At 39.8% G+C, this 16,875-nt stretch overlaps 1 protein-coding gene across 2 annotated transcripts in view; it reads left to right on the forward strand.

The window, feature by feature from the left end:
• The window catches only part of MCTP2 (multiple C2 and transmembrane domain containing 2), a 94,623-nt gene extending 82,497 nt beyond the window's left edge, over nucleotides 1-12,126 (forward strand). For both annotated transcript variants that reach the window (XM_008495771.2, XM_030457051.1), the window contains 4 exons: nucleotides 4,922-5,031; nucleotides 7,352-7,461; nucleotides 9,682-9,779; nucleotides 12,058-12,126. In XM_008495771.2, coding sequence (XP_008493993.1) covers nucleotides 4,922-5,031; nucleotides 7,352-7,461; nucleotides 9,682-9,779; nucleotides 12,058-12,126 — 387 coding nt within the window. The remainder of the gene's footprint in view (nucleotides 1-4,921; nucleotides 5,032-7,351; nucleotides 7,462-9,681; nucleotides 9,780-12,057) is intronic.
• The last annotated feature ends 4,749 nt before the right edge of the window (nucleotides 12,127-16,875 follow it).

Consider the following 16,875-nt stretch of genomic DNA (forward strand, 5'->3'; position numbering starts at 1 on the left):
TGATGTCCCACTTCTCTAGAAACATGTCCTTTTAAGACCCACAGTGCTCTCCTTCATATCAGTCTGAAGTGATTCTATTGGTTCTGGTGGAATTATTCCAGATTTCACACCTTTTTAACTGAGAGCATAAATTGACCTGTATGTGTTGCATTTCCTCTGTTTGGTAATTATTTCAAGTACACTCAGTTTCGTTAAATTTCCCCAGCCAGGCAGGCACATTTACAGCGTGGTGTTAATAAACAAAAAGATCCTGTGATGCACAGTTTCAGTACTGCATGAAGCAATTGCTCAGAGTTTGGCAGCCATCCTCCCTGGGTATCCATCCCTCCTGGAAGTGCCGAGAAGCCCTTCTGGAGACACAGCAGACATTGCAGACCAGGGCAAGACAGTGACTCAGCAAGGCAGATTGCTGGGTTCCTTTCAGACACCTTTGACTCCCACCAAAAGCAGGATCCAGTTCAAGGTTGCTGTGGTGACTATTTTCAAAGCTCTGCCTGGAATTAATTTCAGCTACCAAGGGACTGTCTGTCACTCCATGGCTACCACCTCCCACAAGAGCTTCATTCTGCTGCTAGACTGAAACTCTTAGTGAAATGTTCCCTGCAGACAATAGAGGCCAGTGGTCTACTGTTTATACCCATTAAAATCTTTTTTGCTTTCAGAAGTTCTTCATCTACAAGTATTTTGGCCTTAAGATGCTGTTTGGCACAGGCTTTGTTGGATGTGGTAAGGTCAGGGTTTTGTAGTCTAGCACAGAGCAAGTTGAAAGTTAAATCCAACTGTGGATAAGTCTGTTTTTCTCTGAATAACTACAGCATGTTTGGGGGTTTTCTGGTTGTTTTTTTTTTAATTTTATTTTGTTTTCTCCACTGGAATAATAGAGGAGGAAAAAGGCATGCATGCCCAAGCTTTTCCTTTCTTTCCTCTTTCCATGAAACTTGTTGGTTGCTAATTCACTGGGGAACCCGTAACTGCTATGTGGGATAAATCCTGGTAAAACATTGCCCTAATGTGCTTGTAGCAGCAGTGGCATAATGAGATAGCTACTGTAAAAAATATAATCCTGAAAGTTAGGCCAGCCCAGGGCAAGGCAGACTAACATTTCAAATTCTTGAAGCTTTTCACAATTTTCATTCCTGACTTAGTTGTCTGTATCCTGTTTTCTTCCTCTTTCTAAATTAATCCCTATTTATTTTTTCTCACCCCTTTTCCTCATTTTTGCTCCCAAGGGTTCCTCAGCATTATATATTGAGTTTCCCTTGGCATGCCAAAAATCTGCTGATGAATACCACTTGTTTGAAAGTTGCATGCAGGTTTTCTTTTTGTGAAAATGTTTTACATCAAATCCAAGTGAGCAAGTATTTAGAACTTGCTTGTGGCTTCAAGCCTATATTTTTAGTTGTGTGCATATGGTATTTGCAGTATACATCAGAAATACACTTAGAGAATGATATTAAAAATTGTTTGGAATGTTGCTTACTGGTTTGGATATATCCAGAGGAAAAATACCCGAAGGATAGTTTTAAAAATTAGGTTACAGCTTTTGGTAAAGATGAACGCTGTTAACCATTGAAACAAATGATCACAAGACATGAGAAGATCTCCACCATCCAAGTTTTCAATTCAGTAATAGATTCTTTGCTAGAGCAGAAGCAATAATGAGCATTACTGGGTCTTTGTTGCAGAGCAGATGATGTATAATTTTTGCCTTCAGTCTCTTCCTCTGTTAGGTTTTATGATTTGCCCATGCAAACCCAGCACTGACCATTGAGCTTGCCCATTGTGAGCAGCAGAATATTCTAGGGAAAAGAAGGAAGATTACAGAACTGCATTAACCCTTTTTTACTTGCCCTTTTTACTTGTCCTTTTTAATGTTAAGGATTTCAGAAGCAGAAAAATCTAGAACCACCTGTTTTTCAGTATGCCAGAGATTTTCTGTCTTCATTTACAAGTGTAAGTTGATGTACATTAGCTGGACACAAAAGACTTGATTTCTGAATTTGCTGGGTGTTGTTTTGTTGGGTTTTTTTGCTTCCCCTGACATGCTTAATCTTTTGTAAGAACCCTTTTGTGGTTTTGTTCAGGCAATTAATGTAGAAATGAAGGTTCCTTAAATCAAGATATGCAAGGAAGATTTGAAGTAACACACTGATTATGTAATTAATTCTCAGTTGTAAATTCATTTTGATGGAGTTAATTCTTTCCCAGAGGCTGAGCACTAGTTTTGGTCCACTCACAGTTCTGTAATCAGCTAAAAAATAAAAAAAGGAAAAGCCTTGAAGGAATGAAAGTTTCATGACCAATTTTCAGAAAAAAAATATTCTAGGATCAGGCAGGATATTTATAATTCAGGTGAAAGCTGCTGAGCTGTGATTTTGAACCATGGGTGTACAAATTCTGTTTTCAAGCAGCATAATATATTGAGTCCAAAAGAAATCAGAAAGGACTAATACCTGAGGAGGACAGAGAATTATCTGGACAGTGGGACCTTGCATTAATGGCAAAGTATGCTTAGTGGAAGATGAATTTAGGATCGTTTTTAAATCTGTCACAAATAGAGTAATGTCCCAGTATAGCTTTCTGTATGACAGTTGCCAATTACTAACAAATATGGACCAGTGACTGCTGGCTTGATGGACTGTGGAGTTTCTTACTGCTTCCAACAGTGTTTTGTGATGTGCTGACTTCAGAAAATTTAAACAGCACTCCGGAACCCAAGTCATTTGGAAAATCCTGTTTGTGGTACTTCATTTGTCTGCATCTCTCTTGCTTAACCAGTGACCTAATCATCCTGTAGATGTGTTTAGACTGCAGGTTTCTAGAACAAAACAATAACAGCAATAAAAAGATGTTGACAAATTTCCAGGATTTTCAAATGATTCTGCACACATATTGCTGTACGTGCTCCAAGGAACTCGTAGTTTCTGCTTTCTTAGTCTGCTTGGTGGCTGCAGCAGAAGTTATGTGTTTTGGTTAAACTGCATTTCTCATCACTTTTCTAAGCTCCATCGAAGACGTGTAAATGAAGTCAGCATGATGCAGATAGAGCTGACAGATGATCTTCCTTCCAGCTCTGGGCAGCAAGAGTAGGCTTGCCCTGGAATATCACTTTATCTGAAGTGGTTTCTTTACCCATCTGAATTTGGACAAAATGAAATTCCCACAGGCTCTAGTTGTCCATGAGCTGCTTCCCAACTCCTTGTTCCAAGTTGGGTGCAAAAAAAATCCAACTATGGTGAAGAGACCATTGTACCATTCCTAGTGAGTGAATAGTTAAATATAATCTTAATATGTCATTTACATTTGATCCTAACGAGGTTATAACTGGAGTTGTGTGAAAATGACTTTTTGGTGCTATTTTCACATAAACTGACTATTTATTTATTTCATTCTGGGGTTATTTCACACCCCAAGGGTTTCATTTTTGTTGGTTGTTTTATTAATGTAAAAATACTCATTTTCACACCCAAATGTGTGATTATTTAAAATGCTGCTTCTATTCATTGTGCACTCACTCGCAACCTCAAGGCAAATATTCAAATCTGTGTAGCTTGATAACTCTGTGGTGGTTTTGACCAGCTTTTTAAACTCAAAAATTACTGTGAAGAGAAATGGGCAGTAAGTAATTCAAAGAATTACAAGGACTGTACTCTCATGTCTGCCCCTCAGCATCCCAGGATGGTTTATGTTACTTCAGGACACAGGGATGGATCAGTGCAATACCCTCTCTAATGCACACAAACTTGCAGCACAGGAGTGCCAAAGGGCTGTACCCATGAGCCTTCCCCTCTCTGGCCCCATGCAGCTTTAAGGAGCCTCTGTCCCTCTCTCCTGCATGGAGAAACACTGTGGGTTTGCAACACAGAGGCAGAACTGCACCAGAATTGATCCAACTTTCTCTGGTCCTTATTTACTCCCACACATCCTTTCCCCCACCCCGCCTGGTGAGGACTACAGGGAACATGGATTCAACTTGAGTTTTGCTAGCATCTCCCCTCTCTGGGCACTGACTAGTTAAAAACAACTTAAAATGTCTTTTTTCTAAATTGGGTTGATTTTAGAGAGTCTAAATGTGATGTAAAATCACTGTCCAGTGCTCTGCATTTTGTAATAAGTGAATGTTTTGCTGATTTCTTGCTAGAATATCTGCAACCACACCAATTTGCATGCCTGTATGTGTGTTAGATTGCTGGCAAAGAAATGCTGAATGCTGATAATTGTATACTGATTTCCAAGGCTGATTTAAGTAATTTTGATTTTTAATTCATTCTGTGCTTCCTTTTTATTTCTGCACATGTGTAGTAATGTCCTGTAATGTTGTTTCCTAAAATAAGCAGTAAGAAATGAAGTTTTGAGATGGCTGCTGTAAAAGGAAAAGTAATTTTCCTTCTATTCTTTTTTTTTTCCCCACCCAGTAAAAGGTCTCTGTATACAGAACGATCAAAATAATGTTGCATTTGCTATCTTGCTGCATATTTATGTACAAAAGACAACATGGCTGTTGGGACAGTACAAAGCTCAGAAAAGTGATATTCCAAAGTTCTGCACAAGAATAATCTTGTTCTTGAGAAGCACTGAGCAGCCAGTCCCCCCAACAGGTCAACTGGATTCAGGGGTGCTCAGCATCTGCTCTCGTTTGGCTTGCAGCTGGGTTCTTCAGTGGCATCCTGGTTTGAGATCTGCAGTTTATTTGTGTTAGAAGATGTAGAAACCTCTGCCCATGTGCTGAGGGAAAAAAGACAGGAAACTGTATGTCCTCATCTTACTTGTATGTGATAAACCTATGGTGTCTCTTCTTCCTTCAGTGCTCTACTTGAGTTCATGGATGCATCAGCAATATTGGGAATCTTACTTTCTTCATCTGAACAATTTAACAAATACTAAATGAATAAAATTTTTTTCCTCTTATTATTTTTATTAGGAATCTGAGAAAAAGGGGTTAATTGACAGAATCCACATGGTCCAAGAAATCATCTTAACTGTTCAGAGCATCCTAGAAGAAACAGCATCATTTGGAGAGAGGATAAAAAAGTAAGTGATAAATTTTTCTTTCTTATTGATGATTTGCAATGAAGCAGAGTGGATTGGAGTGAATGTCTTGCTTCAAAAGTGACTTGAAAGTGTAGACAAAGAACCTGGTCAGTCCCACCTCTCTTTCTTTCCTTTGAGGTTTTTCTCTCCAAAAACCTTTCCAGAGGATAGAGAAGATCTGTACTCCAGTGATGCAGCTCTCACATTTGCCCAGATTTCTGCTCTTGTCTGTTGGTGATGGGGACTCATCATGGTGCACAAGGGAAAACATTGCCTGAAGCATCAGGCATTTTTTTTTCATTTCCTCTGTGGAAAGTAGGTAGGAATTGATGGTTGATGTATTTCCCATGCCCTCACTGCCCTGGCCTAGCTACAGGGGTTACCAGTCACTTATTTTCCTGTCCAATGCATTGATGTTCTTCTCTCTTGACCATTTTGAGCTGTCTGCTTCCTGCTGGTGCCATGAGGAAGCACAAGGGTGGTTTTCTGGGTCTCATCACAAGGGGAGGCACATAAGGAGGGTATTCCTGACCTTGCAAAAGAGGGAGGTGAAAAGCCTAAAAGGAAAATCCCACACATGAACTTGTATAGCCCAATCTTTATGGGAGCTAAATTGACCTGCATTGTTTTCTGTTTTGAACACAGTGATGGATTGTGATGGAGCCACGCTTTAATGAGAAGCTGGGTTCAAGCTAAAAATACAGCAAACACATGTGCTGTGGTTCTGTGCTGAACACCCCAGCTGGGGTGGAAGTGGCCCAAAGACGTATTCCAGTCTATGAACAGGGCACTGTTCAGCCCAGCTGTGTAGCAGGAAGACTCAAAGTGCCTAAGCACTGTTAATTCTTGTATTCATTTTGGTAACAATGACCTTAAAGAACACATTGGGTCTTAATGTGGATGCCCAATGTAATTTCAGAAGAATTTCATTGTAACTAAACAGTAATGTGCCATTAAAAAGTTACCACCAAAGCTTTTCTGTAAGTGACAGACTTGATTACTCTCCAGTTTCCTTCTGTCCTCCTTAGACAATCATGGGGAGTTTTAATAGTTTGACTGAACTGAGCTGTTTTGCTTTTTCTTTTTCTTTAACTTAAGCTACTTTGATTGATAATGATGGGTCCTCTCCCACCTATCCTTACTTAATATTTACTACATCTATTGAAGCTTAAAAGTAATTCTTTTAGGATACTAATAATTTTATCTGTCAAGGGAAGTTTGTCTTATTTTATAGCCTGCTAAGTGGTCCATGTTAATTCTCTGTTCTTCCTATTCCCTTGCATCATGATGTGGTGAAGTTAGCAGGCAGGTATTCCCAGATCTGTAAATCCACCTATGGAGTAATTGGCATTCATGTAGTCCAGGTGTCTCAACATTTGGAGCATGCTGTAGGATGTATCTTACAAGGGCACAGGGGGGAAAAAAGTAACTTCAAAGATGTATTGCCAACAGCTGCTCACCTTGAGTCCATTGTGGGCTTACAGATGAGTGGTCTGAGTGAAAAGAATTTCTGTTTTGTGCTACAATGCTGTGACAGTCTGCATGACTGTAGTAACTGAGCCTTTTGAGAGTGCTTCCCTTGGGAAATTTCCAAGGCAGGTTGGCGGTGTGCAGAAGCATGGACTGTATGAAGCATATGCTGTAGCTTACCCATGACAGCCTCCTAGATACAGTGTAGTAAGGAAGTGTTGAAAACTTAAGGAAATAGAAGCAAATATGTAAATGTTGAGAGATCTATATAGAGTATTATTCCCTAATAGCTTGTGGATAAATTACTTGAACTGCTCTTTTGAGGTTTAGCATCAGTCCATTATTAATGAATCCATAATAACCCCAAGTTATTTTGGGGCTTGAGTCTGGCTACCTGCCACATTTGAGTCACTGACTGACACATCCCATGTCATCTCCACTGTGGCCACTGAGCCAGCTCAGATGTCTCGCACCTGCGGCATGGCCACATCTCCAGATCAGATAATCTGCACATGAATAATGGAGAGCTGACCAGTGAGCAGAGATGTGGAACAACTGTGACATGTATAAGAAGACATAAAAACAACTCACTACATGCCTAACAACTTCACTGAGCTCCCCAGAGACTATCTTCTTATCATGATACCTCCCTCTCAGGTATCCACTTTAATCCATTATAGCATCCAGATGCTGGAATCTGCGTATCCACCTTCAAGAGGGCCTGCAGTTTACAAGTGCATTTGACAGCACCCAGCATTTCAGAGAGATCATTAAATTATTATTGGGTAGCAGAATACAAGCAGTGTCCAAGAGAAGAAATGTTAAGAAGTGTTACTGTTTTTCTTTACAGCACATTCAACTGGACAGTGCCTTTCCTCTCTGTCCTGGCCTGCTTGGTCCTGGCAGTAGCAACAGTTGTTTTGTATTTTATACCACTGAGGTACATTGTTTTAATCTGGGGTAAGTACTCCATCGTGTCTCATTTCCATGTGATAAATATAATAGATATAGAATAATATAAATAAATATATAAATATAAATAGAATAATATCAAATGCTGTTACACAGACAATCAAGTTAAGTTGCTTCAAGATGAAGAAATATGCTTAAAATTGCCACTTCCCCCCCACCCCTGGGTGATCCAATGATCTGCTTTTCTTAAGGTTCTTTATAAGATTCCAACAGCACCAATGAAGAGCATTGTCTAGATAAGCTACTTTCAATATTATTATTTTTCTGCAGGAAATTAATTAGGTTCCTGGTTCTGGAGACTCCCAGTTGGGAAATGCTAGGGAGTGATAAGATGTGTTTGAAGAGGCCTGGGGCCCAGGATCCTTTGGGTCTTAACTGCCCTCTTATTAGGGGGACCCACCAGGGTCCAGTGGGAAGTAATGAACATCTCTGTGTCATGAGTAAGAAAATATTTGTATGAAGGTGAATCATGAAGTAAAACAGGACTGAAAACTTTCCTGCTGGTTTTATGAAGAAGACTAAGATGGTCTTTCACGAAAGGAGGTGGCATTTCAGCAAAAGGAGGTGGCATTTCAGCTGCTGAAGACTCTCTTCATCTCTTAGGGTGATAGCTTTTATCTCAGCCTTGAGGTGCAGTGGCTGAGAGCATGGTGCAGGAAGTCCTCACTGACCCACAGAACCACAGAAGCTCAGCCCCAGTGTGGCTCTGGGCTGTAGGGATCCCCCTGAACCTTTCCAAGGCTGAGCTGTGTCTTGGCTCTCCTGGATGCAGGAAAGGGAAAGAATGAGAAGGTGGAAGTACCAAAAAACCACTCTTGGGCAAAAAAAATAAATGAAATAAAGGTTTAAATCAAACAAAAGAAAGTGCAGAAGGGAAGGAGAGAAATTGCTGGGACTAAAAACTTAAGTAACAAAATATTGTTCTTGTATGGAAGACATGGTGAGTACATGAAAGCTATACATCCATTCTACATCATCTAGACTGACAGGGCCTTCAAATATGATACATGTTAAACAACTACCCTGTGGCAAGGCCTCAAAAGACCTTATGGTATTTTCTGTTTTTTGAAAATCAGGAACACAGAAAATTGTGTTGGCATTTTGCTGCAAGTATACGGGTTAAAAACTGTATCTTGGCTATGAAGCAGGTACATTTCAGAGACAGGAGAAAGCTGGATCAACCATCACATTTGAAATCACTTTCAGGGAAACTATGATGAGATTTTGGACAGGGGTATGATGGAATTGAACGCTGTTTTATGATCTGCAGAGGCAACCAACATTTCAAATTTTTTTTTTGCTGTTCTTTGAAATGGGTTAGCTGATTTTCTTTGCTCTTATACCACACCTTTAGGTAGCCACACTACTGGTTGCTATTTGTCAGTGGGGAAGTGGTGACAGTGGGGTGTTAAATGGATGCACTGGCACAAGGGTAGAGCTGGGAAAGGTGCTCAAATCTCTCATCTCGCTCCATGCTATAGGGAAGGCTCTGGCTTAGGGCTGATCATCACTCCCTTTCCTCCAAGAGAGAAGAGGCAAAAAACATAATGAAATCCTCAACAATAATGAACATTACACTGGCATGGGTCTTCTGACCAGACTAGGGACAACCTCTGACAGCTACAGCATAACTAAATAAAAGTCAACCTTGTGATAAGTCAACAGAGTTTCTCACATCATAATATGGCCAGCTTCTCAAATCTGGCTTTGCAAAGAAAGAATAAGCTATGAGACATGACAGTGAAGGGAATCTTTCATTTTCAGAAAAAATGAAAAATGCCTTTATCATACCCAATTATTTTCAGAGCCCTGAAGTTCCCTGGGCATGGGAAAAGGGAATGTCTTTGGTCACCTAGGATAACAAATTTAACAGCTATCTCAGCTGCAAATTTGTGTATTCTCCCCACAATATCCCCCTGAATGAGTACATGCTGCAATCTTTTTTTTACCACATTGGTGACAAAAGATGATCCCCAAAGTAGAGAAATACCTTTGTAAATTATGCCTTCTCCTTTCATCAGGAGGCCCTTGTGAATGATTCCTCATGACAGGCAACGTGTGTGTGGCTTTAAGTCCGAGGCACTGTTTTCACACTAATTTTTACTTGTGAATTCCTCTTCCCTCTTTCACCTTGCCTGAACAATTTAGGAGGGAGGAAGTAAAAAGGCTTTGTATTATTTTGTTTGCTTTCTTTTGTTTGTTTCCTAGGCATAAATAAATTTACTAAGAGGCTTAGAAATCCCTACGCCATCGACAATAATGAACTCCTAGATTTCCTCTCCAGGGTACCATCTGATGTTCAAAAGGTAAGTAATGAGTGGCCACCTCCAACAGAGGCACTGAGAGCTGTTGGGTGCTCTGCTTGGAGAACATGGTGCCACTGCACTTTTGAATAATAGAGATAAGGAATTGGGAAAATCCACAAAGGGAGGAGGAGGTTGGGGGGGAGGGTGTTAGAAGAGAGGGGAGCCAAAATCCTTTGTCCGAAAGATAAAATGATTGCAGAAAAATTATCCTGAAAAGACCTACTTAAAAGTGATCTGGAAAATCACCCAGCATGGTTACTGAGTTATGGTTTCTGTCACCTTTCTGCTCCGGTATTTGTACTGAGGGAAGAGTAAAATAGTCTTTTTGATAGAGATAACCATCCAAAAGGATTTGCTGAATTCTCCCTTTTCTCAGGACGAAGAGAGGGCATTATTTCTGTTACTTTGTGCTCACTATGGGTTTTTTTTCTCACATCAGCTGTCCCTCAAAATTTTTCCTCCCCGCCCACTTTGAGCTCCCGGCCTTCCTTGGACAATTCTCTGCTCATCTTTTTCTTTGAAGAAAGCCTGGAGATGTGTATAAAATACTCTGTGGTTGATCAGATCAATCTTCTACCATTATGGAATTATAACTTTTAACCTAACCAGAATCTATCCTCCCTCAATTTCAGTCCAGTCTTGTCTCTTCTTATATTTCTTTTAAATGACACCACTGTCTTCAGTAATCTCACCTGTCTGCCTGGAAATTATTTGAACATTAAGTCCTTTAGCATGTCAAGATCCGTTTATTTCTTTTTGAAGGAAAGAAAATAGTCTTTCTGGGTAACAAAGTCACACAGTATAAAGGATTCCTTCTTTTGTTTTAAGCAACTGGAATCTGGGTCCTCAGGCTCTGATCCTGATGCCCTGGATCCCACTGGCATTGCACCTTCCTCTGTGAATGGTGATACATCCAAAGTGAGGTCCTGCTCACTGTGGATGAGGGGATCCCAGTCTCACCTACAGTGATTTTACTTTGTTGGAGACAGAAAAATAATTGCATATATGCAATGTTGAGGCATCTGCTAGGAACAAGGTTGGAAAAGGTTTCTGGTGACATTTATCTCAGGAGGTCACCAGATTGTTTGGTGGCAGCACTAATAACTTGAGAGAAATCTTGTTATAGACTGGTGGGAGGGAAAAAGCTACACAGAAAAGATCATAGAGACATTAAGATTCAGTGTGCTGTTATTTTTTTATCGTTGCTCTTACAGAGCATGCTGGCTTTGCAGTGATGGTTTGCATATGCCCTTTTAGTGTTTATCTTTAAAGATAAGCTGCTTTTCTATTTATGCTTTATTTAACATTTACGTTTGTAACATTTTCTTGAGTGGTTTCTCTCATTTTGGGATCCTTTGAGCTCTCCAAGGAAAATTATAACCATTTTCTATGGGAGAAATGATAAAACATCTTAGGACAGGGCAAACCTTCTCCAAGTTTTCCACGAGTTCTAAAAACAGTGAGCATCCATGACAGCCACACACTCTAGTAAAATTCATCCGTGGCAGCTCCAAAGCCCCATTGCCTGATTCATTTTCTGTGCTGTCCATGCATCATTAATTTGCTGTGGTACAGCAGTGAGGTAGAAATTACCTCTGGCTGTATTTTAGCCATTTACAGCCCACACGTGTTGGACGAAAGAGGACGAGTGAAGAAGATGGCATGTCCAGCAAAAGTTTCCTGTGATGTCAATGGGAATGTTTCTCTGAAGCACAGCAGACAATTTGAAGATTGCACCCATCTGTTTATAACATGATTTATCAATTGTACTGTTTACAAAATTACTTGAAAGGTGGAGGCAGCTTTGTCCAGCTTCTGTATGGGAAAATGTTTTCCTTTTTTGAAATGATTAAATATCAGCATCCCAAGGTCTGTGTGCGGTTTTGACAACTGCCATCTTACTGGGTTTTGGGATCCACTGGAATTGAAACTCCTGAGAGAAGCTTATTAAACCTATAGGTTAATGCCAGAAAGATAAGAAAAACAACTCCCAAACCAAAACAAACCCAAAAGATCTATCCTACACTGCTGAAATCAGGTAAAACCCCATGTATCTCATTAGAAAAATCTGCTTTTAATATTTTCGTTTCAAGAAATGATGCATGACTTCTCAAATCCTTCCTGCAATTAATCCCCCATGTTCCTGTGTTTAGAAAATGATTCATTACTTTTGAACCTTCCTTGGTTTCCCTTGGCTTGTCCTCGGGGAGCCATTAACACACACTGTAGTGAGCTAGAGTTACCTAACTGCAAACGTCACGTCTGTTTGTTTTTACAGGTGCAGCGTGCTGAATTGAAACCATACAGCAGCTCCAGTCCCATCAGGAGGAAGCGGAGTATGCTGTAGGATGCAGCATCTCCCTCTCTACCCCCCACGTGTGCACACGAGTTTCCCCCATCCCCTTCCTCTTGCTTCAGAACAACACTAGAAGCACCATCACAGACTTTTTTTTGTTTGTTTTGTGAAGATGCATTTTTTTTGAGGAACACCCTTCTAGGTTTGTCTTTTGTTGGGTTGTCTTTTCTGCGTGGAGCTGCAACCCCCCAAGAATGACATGTTCTACCTTGCTCTGCATTTGTGGGGTGGGGAGGAGAATGGGAGAGAACATTGCAACAGCACATTGTGGGGTTGGTTTATTTTCACCCCCTTCGACTGCAAAGTCAAGGTTGGATGTGGCAGCACTCCCTGGTTTCTGCAGGCAGAGAGAATTCCGCTTAGTGCAGCAGAACAGCTGAGCTGCTGTGAGGAGATGCTCTGAACCAGTTTTTAACATACCCAACAGATTTACATTAAGATATGAAAGCTATTCTTTTCTGAGTTAAATCACTACGTTTAGAATGGTTCAAGCTCTGAATTAATGAGTCTTTGATACCCATCTTCTATTCAAGCAGTGTACATTTTAGAAAGTTTTTAATCATAATTAGCAGAAAGAGCTAGGAGCTCCAAAAGTATCTCAATATTTCATCCAGCACTTGTGGTGTTTTGGTTTGGGTACTTTTTTTTTTGTGTTTTGTGGTTTTTTGTTTTGTTTTTTTTTAAAGCCCACCCTGTGGTTAACTCTTTGGATACTGGAGTCATTGGAGATCCATTGCTGGCAATGGATGCATGAGAACCTTCTGCTGTGAAAGGATTAAGAGACTGTAGAAAAGCCTAACTCACTGACCTGAAAGGACTCTGTTGACTTGCCTTTTATAATTCCATCTCATCAGATATTTTCAGCATAGCTGTTGTTTTTCTGTCTAAATCCATAGAGGCCAACACTACAGATCCAGGAGAAAAAACACTTTATAGCCTTAAAGAAATAAATGCTTGTGCAGAAAGAGAGCACAGTGCTCAGACATGAGGTTGTGCAATAGTGTGCAGGATGTGATCCACCACTGATATCTCATAGGAGTCTTCCTTGTGGTTCACAAGGGGAGGGTCAGAAAGTGAAGTCTTTGGAAACTGAGCAATGAAGAGACAGAAGGAAAAACCTCATTTTCTCTCCTGAGGAGACCGTGTTTTCCTGCTTGCTTGCCAATCTTTTCGTTATTGTGCTTTTGCTTTATATAATTCAGATGACCAGCATTATCTGTGTTGCTTGACTGAGGAAACTGAAATACAGAATCATACATAAACCTGCCAAATTTTGGCAAGGTTTTAGCCCCCTGACCTTTAGGTGCTGTAGGACCTGGTGGGAGCAACTTGCTACCATGCTCAGTAGCACGAGAGCTGGAGTTGCTCTTTGTGATTCCCAGGCAGGGGTCACCAGCCTGGGGAAGTTGACAGTCCAAAGAAATAGATAATCCTGAGAGACAAGGTTTCTTTTAATAAAAGAAGACCTGGAAGTATCTAATGGAAGAGAAAACAGGGAATACCTTGCTTATGGATCGGAGATCCAAATAGAGTCACTCTGTGCGATTCAGTAGTGAGATCTTGTGTGCCTGTTGCATGAATGAGAAGAAGGAAATCTTAAACCAGAGTATCTTCCTCTGGATTGTTAGAGAGCTTCTGTGATTTTTCTAAAAGTTTATTTTTTCCCCACATTTACACAGTGCCATGTTTTCTTTGACATGGTTGGATAAAGAACGTATTTTGCTCATGCAATGCTGGGCGTAACTGAAAGTGGAAAAGTAGAAAAAAAAGGTTATTTAGGTTTAAAAAGTCACAAAAATGCCTCTTCATGTACACATGTGCTTATGTACCCAGCCATGTACAGAGTTGTGTATAAGTAAGACTATATATATAATGTATTTATAGGTGAGTGTGTGGGAATATGGATGGATATACAGATTTTTAAAACTTTGAAAATGTTCATGAAAAATGCCAAAGATTCTAAAGCTTATCATCTTGTGTCTGTTCTTCTTCATTTTGTATCTTTCCTGCCATGTGTCCCTGGCTGAGCCAGATCTCTGCATGATTTGATTTACTTTAAGTTAATGAAGCTGGTTGGAAAGAGCCTTGTAGAAATTATAAAATCTCCAGTAAATCTCCTTCTTGTGCATACAATAGATGTCCATGGACCCCTTTTGTAAACCAGTTTCTCAATCTTCTGTGTAAACAATGCCTCATTGTCTTGCTTTAAACTATCATCTGGCTTATCATACTGAAGTCTTGTCATTTTATAAGGACCAAAGTCAGACATATTTAACCTGGCATGTGAGATCTTATTGTTGATTTGAGTGAAAACATTCAGTTGCACAACAAAATTGTTTATTTATTCAGAAATTGGAACTGACATTTTCATAATTTTTTTTTCCTATGGAACTGATTTTTGGTTCTGGATACAGGGTGATACCTTTTTTCCTTTTTTTTTTTTTTTTTTTTTTTAAATGTAGATACATTCTGTTTCAGAATAATTTTTATTAGATTGTTGTGCTGTTTAAATACCAAATGAAGGGGTTTGGATGGTCCAATATCTATGTATGTTGTAATGGGCTCTTTGTTTTGATAAATGCTATTTGAAATGAAATAAACATTTGAGGTTAGGCTGGTGCTTTTATCTGGATATGGAGATATGTTTCCCATTGTTTGAAAAATGCTTAATGTGCTGTAATTTTTAGTTTCTCACTAGATAAGCAACTATATCACTTGGCAGTGTAGTGAAACAACACCAGAGGTTACCTGTAATGGAGACTGTGCTGCTGCAGGAGAAGACGTAAAGCCTTGGTCCATGTGTATGCAACCCTTCAGCAGGATTTCCTAGCCCTTCCTCAAGGAAAGGAGGATTATGTGCATTTACTGCACTGTCGAGTAATCAAACTCTTTATTGAGACTTTTAATTTGATTCTTAAAGCAAGAATAATAGTTGATACATTTCTCCAGGTGTCCACTTACTTGTGTGAAATCTCAGTTTTTCCACTGTTAATCTATTCATTGTACAGCGTGGAAGTTATAAGCTTATATTTTAATTTAAAGTAGTCATTTCAGTGATACAGTGTATAATATATGTACATCTCAAAGCCTCTAATATTAGAAGGCATTCAGAAATTCAAATCTAAGTATTTTGGGTGACTGTGAATTGCAAAATCACAGAGATACCAGAGTATGACTGAACATATCCACTACGTGTACCATGTGTAGATGACTGGATTTGACATATGTGTGCAAATGCAATATGTACTCATGTTTGCCCAAACATAACCTGCTGCTAAAGGTTGATTTCTTTAATAATCATAAATAGGATGGAGAACTCTGCTCCCCTATAGATCACTGTAAGTAAACTCAGTCACCGAAATGTACCTTGGGGAAAGCAAGCAAACAACTGAAAAAAAAAAGTCAGTGGAAATGTCACCCACCTTTTCTTTTTCCCTGCTTGCAAAGCTCTGATTTTAACCTTCAGCTGTAGCCATTCCTCCCTCTGCTTCTTTCCAATCCTTTCCAGAGCCACACAGAAAGCAGCAGAGAGCCCAAGCTGTTCCCTGTGGACCTGAGGCTCCACCAGAGAACCCAGCCCTGCAGCCCAACCAGCCTGTGTCTGGCTGCCTGGCAAAGGAAGGGGCTTATCCCCTAAAATCAAACTGGTTACTACTCATTCCCTGCCTGGGGTAAGAACACTAACAATGCCCTGAGTTGGGCTGTCCCACAAGAAAACAGAGACCTGACATTTAATTTCCTGTGCTCTATATGGGGCTATATTTTATTTTATTTTTGTTTAATTTGGAGGGCCTAATCCTGCAGGCACCACAACAAGTGGAATTGGAGTTATTTTCCCATCAGACCAGTAGATTCACACCAGGAAGGAGTTTGGCTGTTCTGATGTGTTAAGAAAAAAAAAATCAACAAAATATATTCTAATCAAACCATAACCTTTAGATTCTCCATTCTTTTAAACTAAGACTATTTGGGAAACATTGGCTTTGACTCTAGGAGACTATAGAATGTGTTAGAAGTAAATCCTGTTCTGACTTGAATACTTCCTTTGTATTCTATCTGTTACGCTACATGTGTTGGGCCCTTGTGCATCTGCCCCTTCACATCACATGGGGATGTGATAAGAACAACTTTTTAGCATCCTTAAAGTTAGCATCTCAGAAGGAGGCTGAGGTAATACAAATGATTGTTAATTTGCTGTATTGCAGATGGAGTGTTTTAATCATTCTCAAATTGGTGTAAGTTTGCATCATTTTGAGACAAAGTATCCACCTGACTGCTTATAAGTGAGCAAAGACTCTTAGCAACAACGGTAATAATATAGTTCAAGGAGCATGTGAGCATAATCATATGTTTATGATTAATTTAAATATTCATAAGCATTTAGAAATAACAGAGTGGGGGGAAAAAAGCCTCCTGACACTAGACCATTTTTAATCTGCTTTTTTTTCTGTGATGTTTTGACTTAAAACAGTGCAGCTTTTCAGGTGACTTTAGAAGGTCATTTTGTTTTGAATAAGAGACTGTCTCTGACATGAATCATGAAACTGAGCATGGGGGAGCAGGAGGTCTTGGTGTTTGCAGCAGCAGCACCTGGGCAGGAATGAGTTCAAGTTCTCAGTGTGGCTTTCACCTGAGGGCTGGTGATTCTTGTTAAATTTTACGTGAAGGAACACTGCCAATTGGTTCCTGCCTGTTGTACTGAACACCTGCAATTTCCCTCTTGGCTGAACCTGATAGTAT

The sequence above is a fragment of the Calypte anna genome, chromosome 10 (genome assembly GCF_003957555.1).
Source record: "Calypte anna isolate BGI_N300 chromosome 10, bCalAnn1_v1.p, whole genome shotgun sequence".
Lineage (NCBI taxonomy): Eukaryota > Metazoa > Chordata > Aves > Apodiformes > Trochilidae > Calypte > Calypte anna.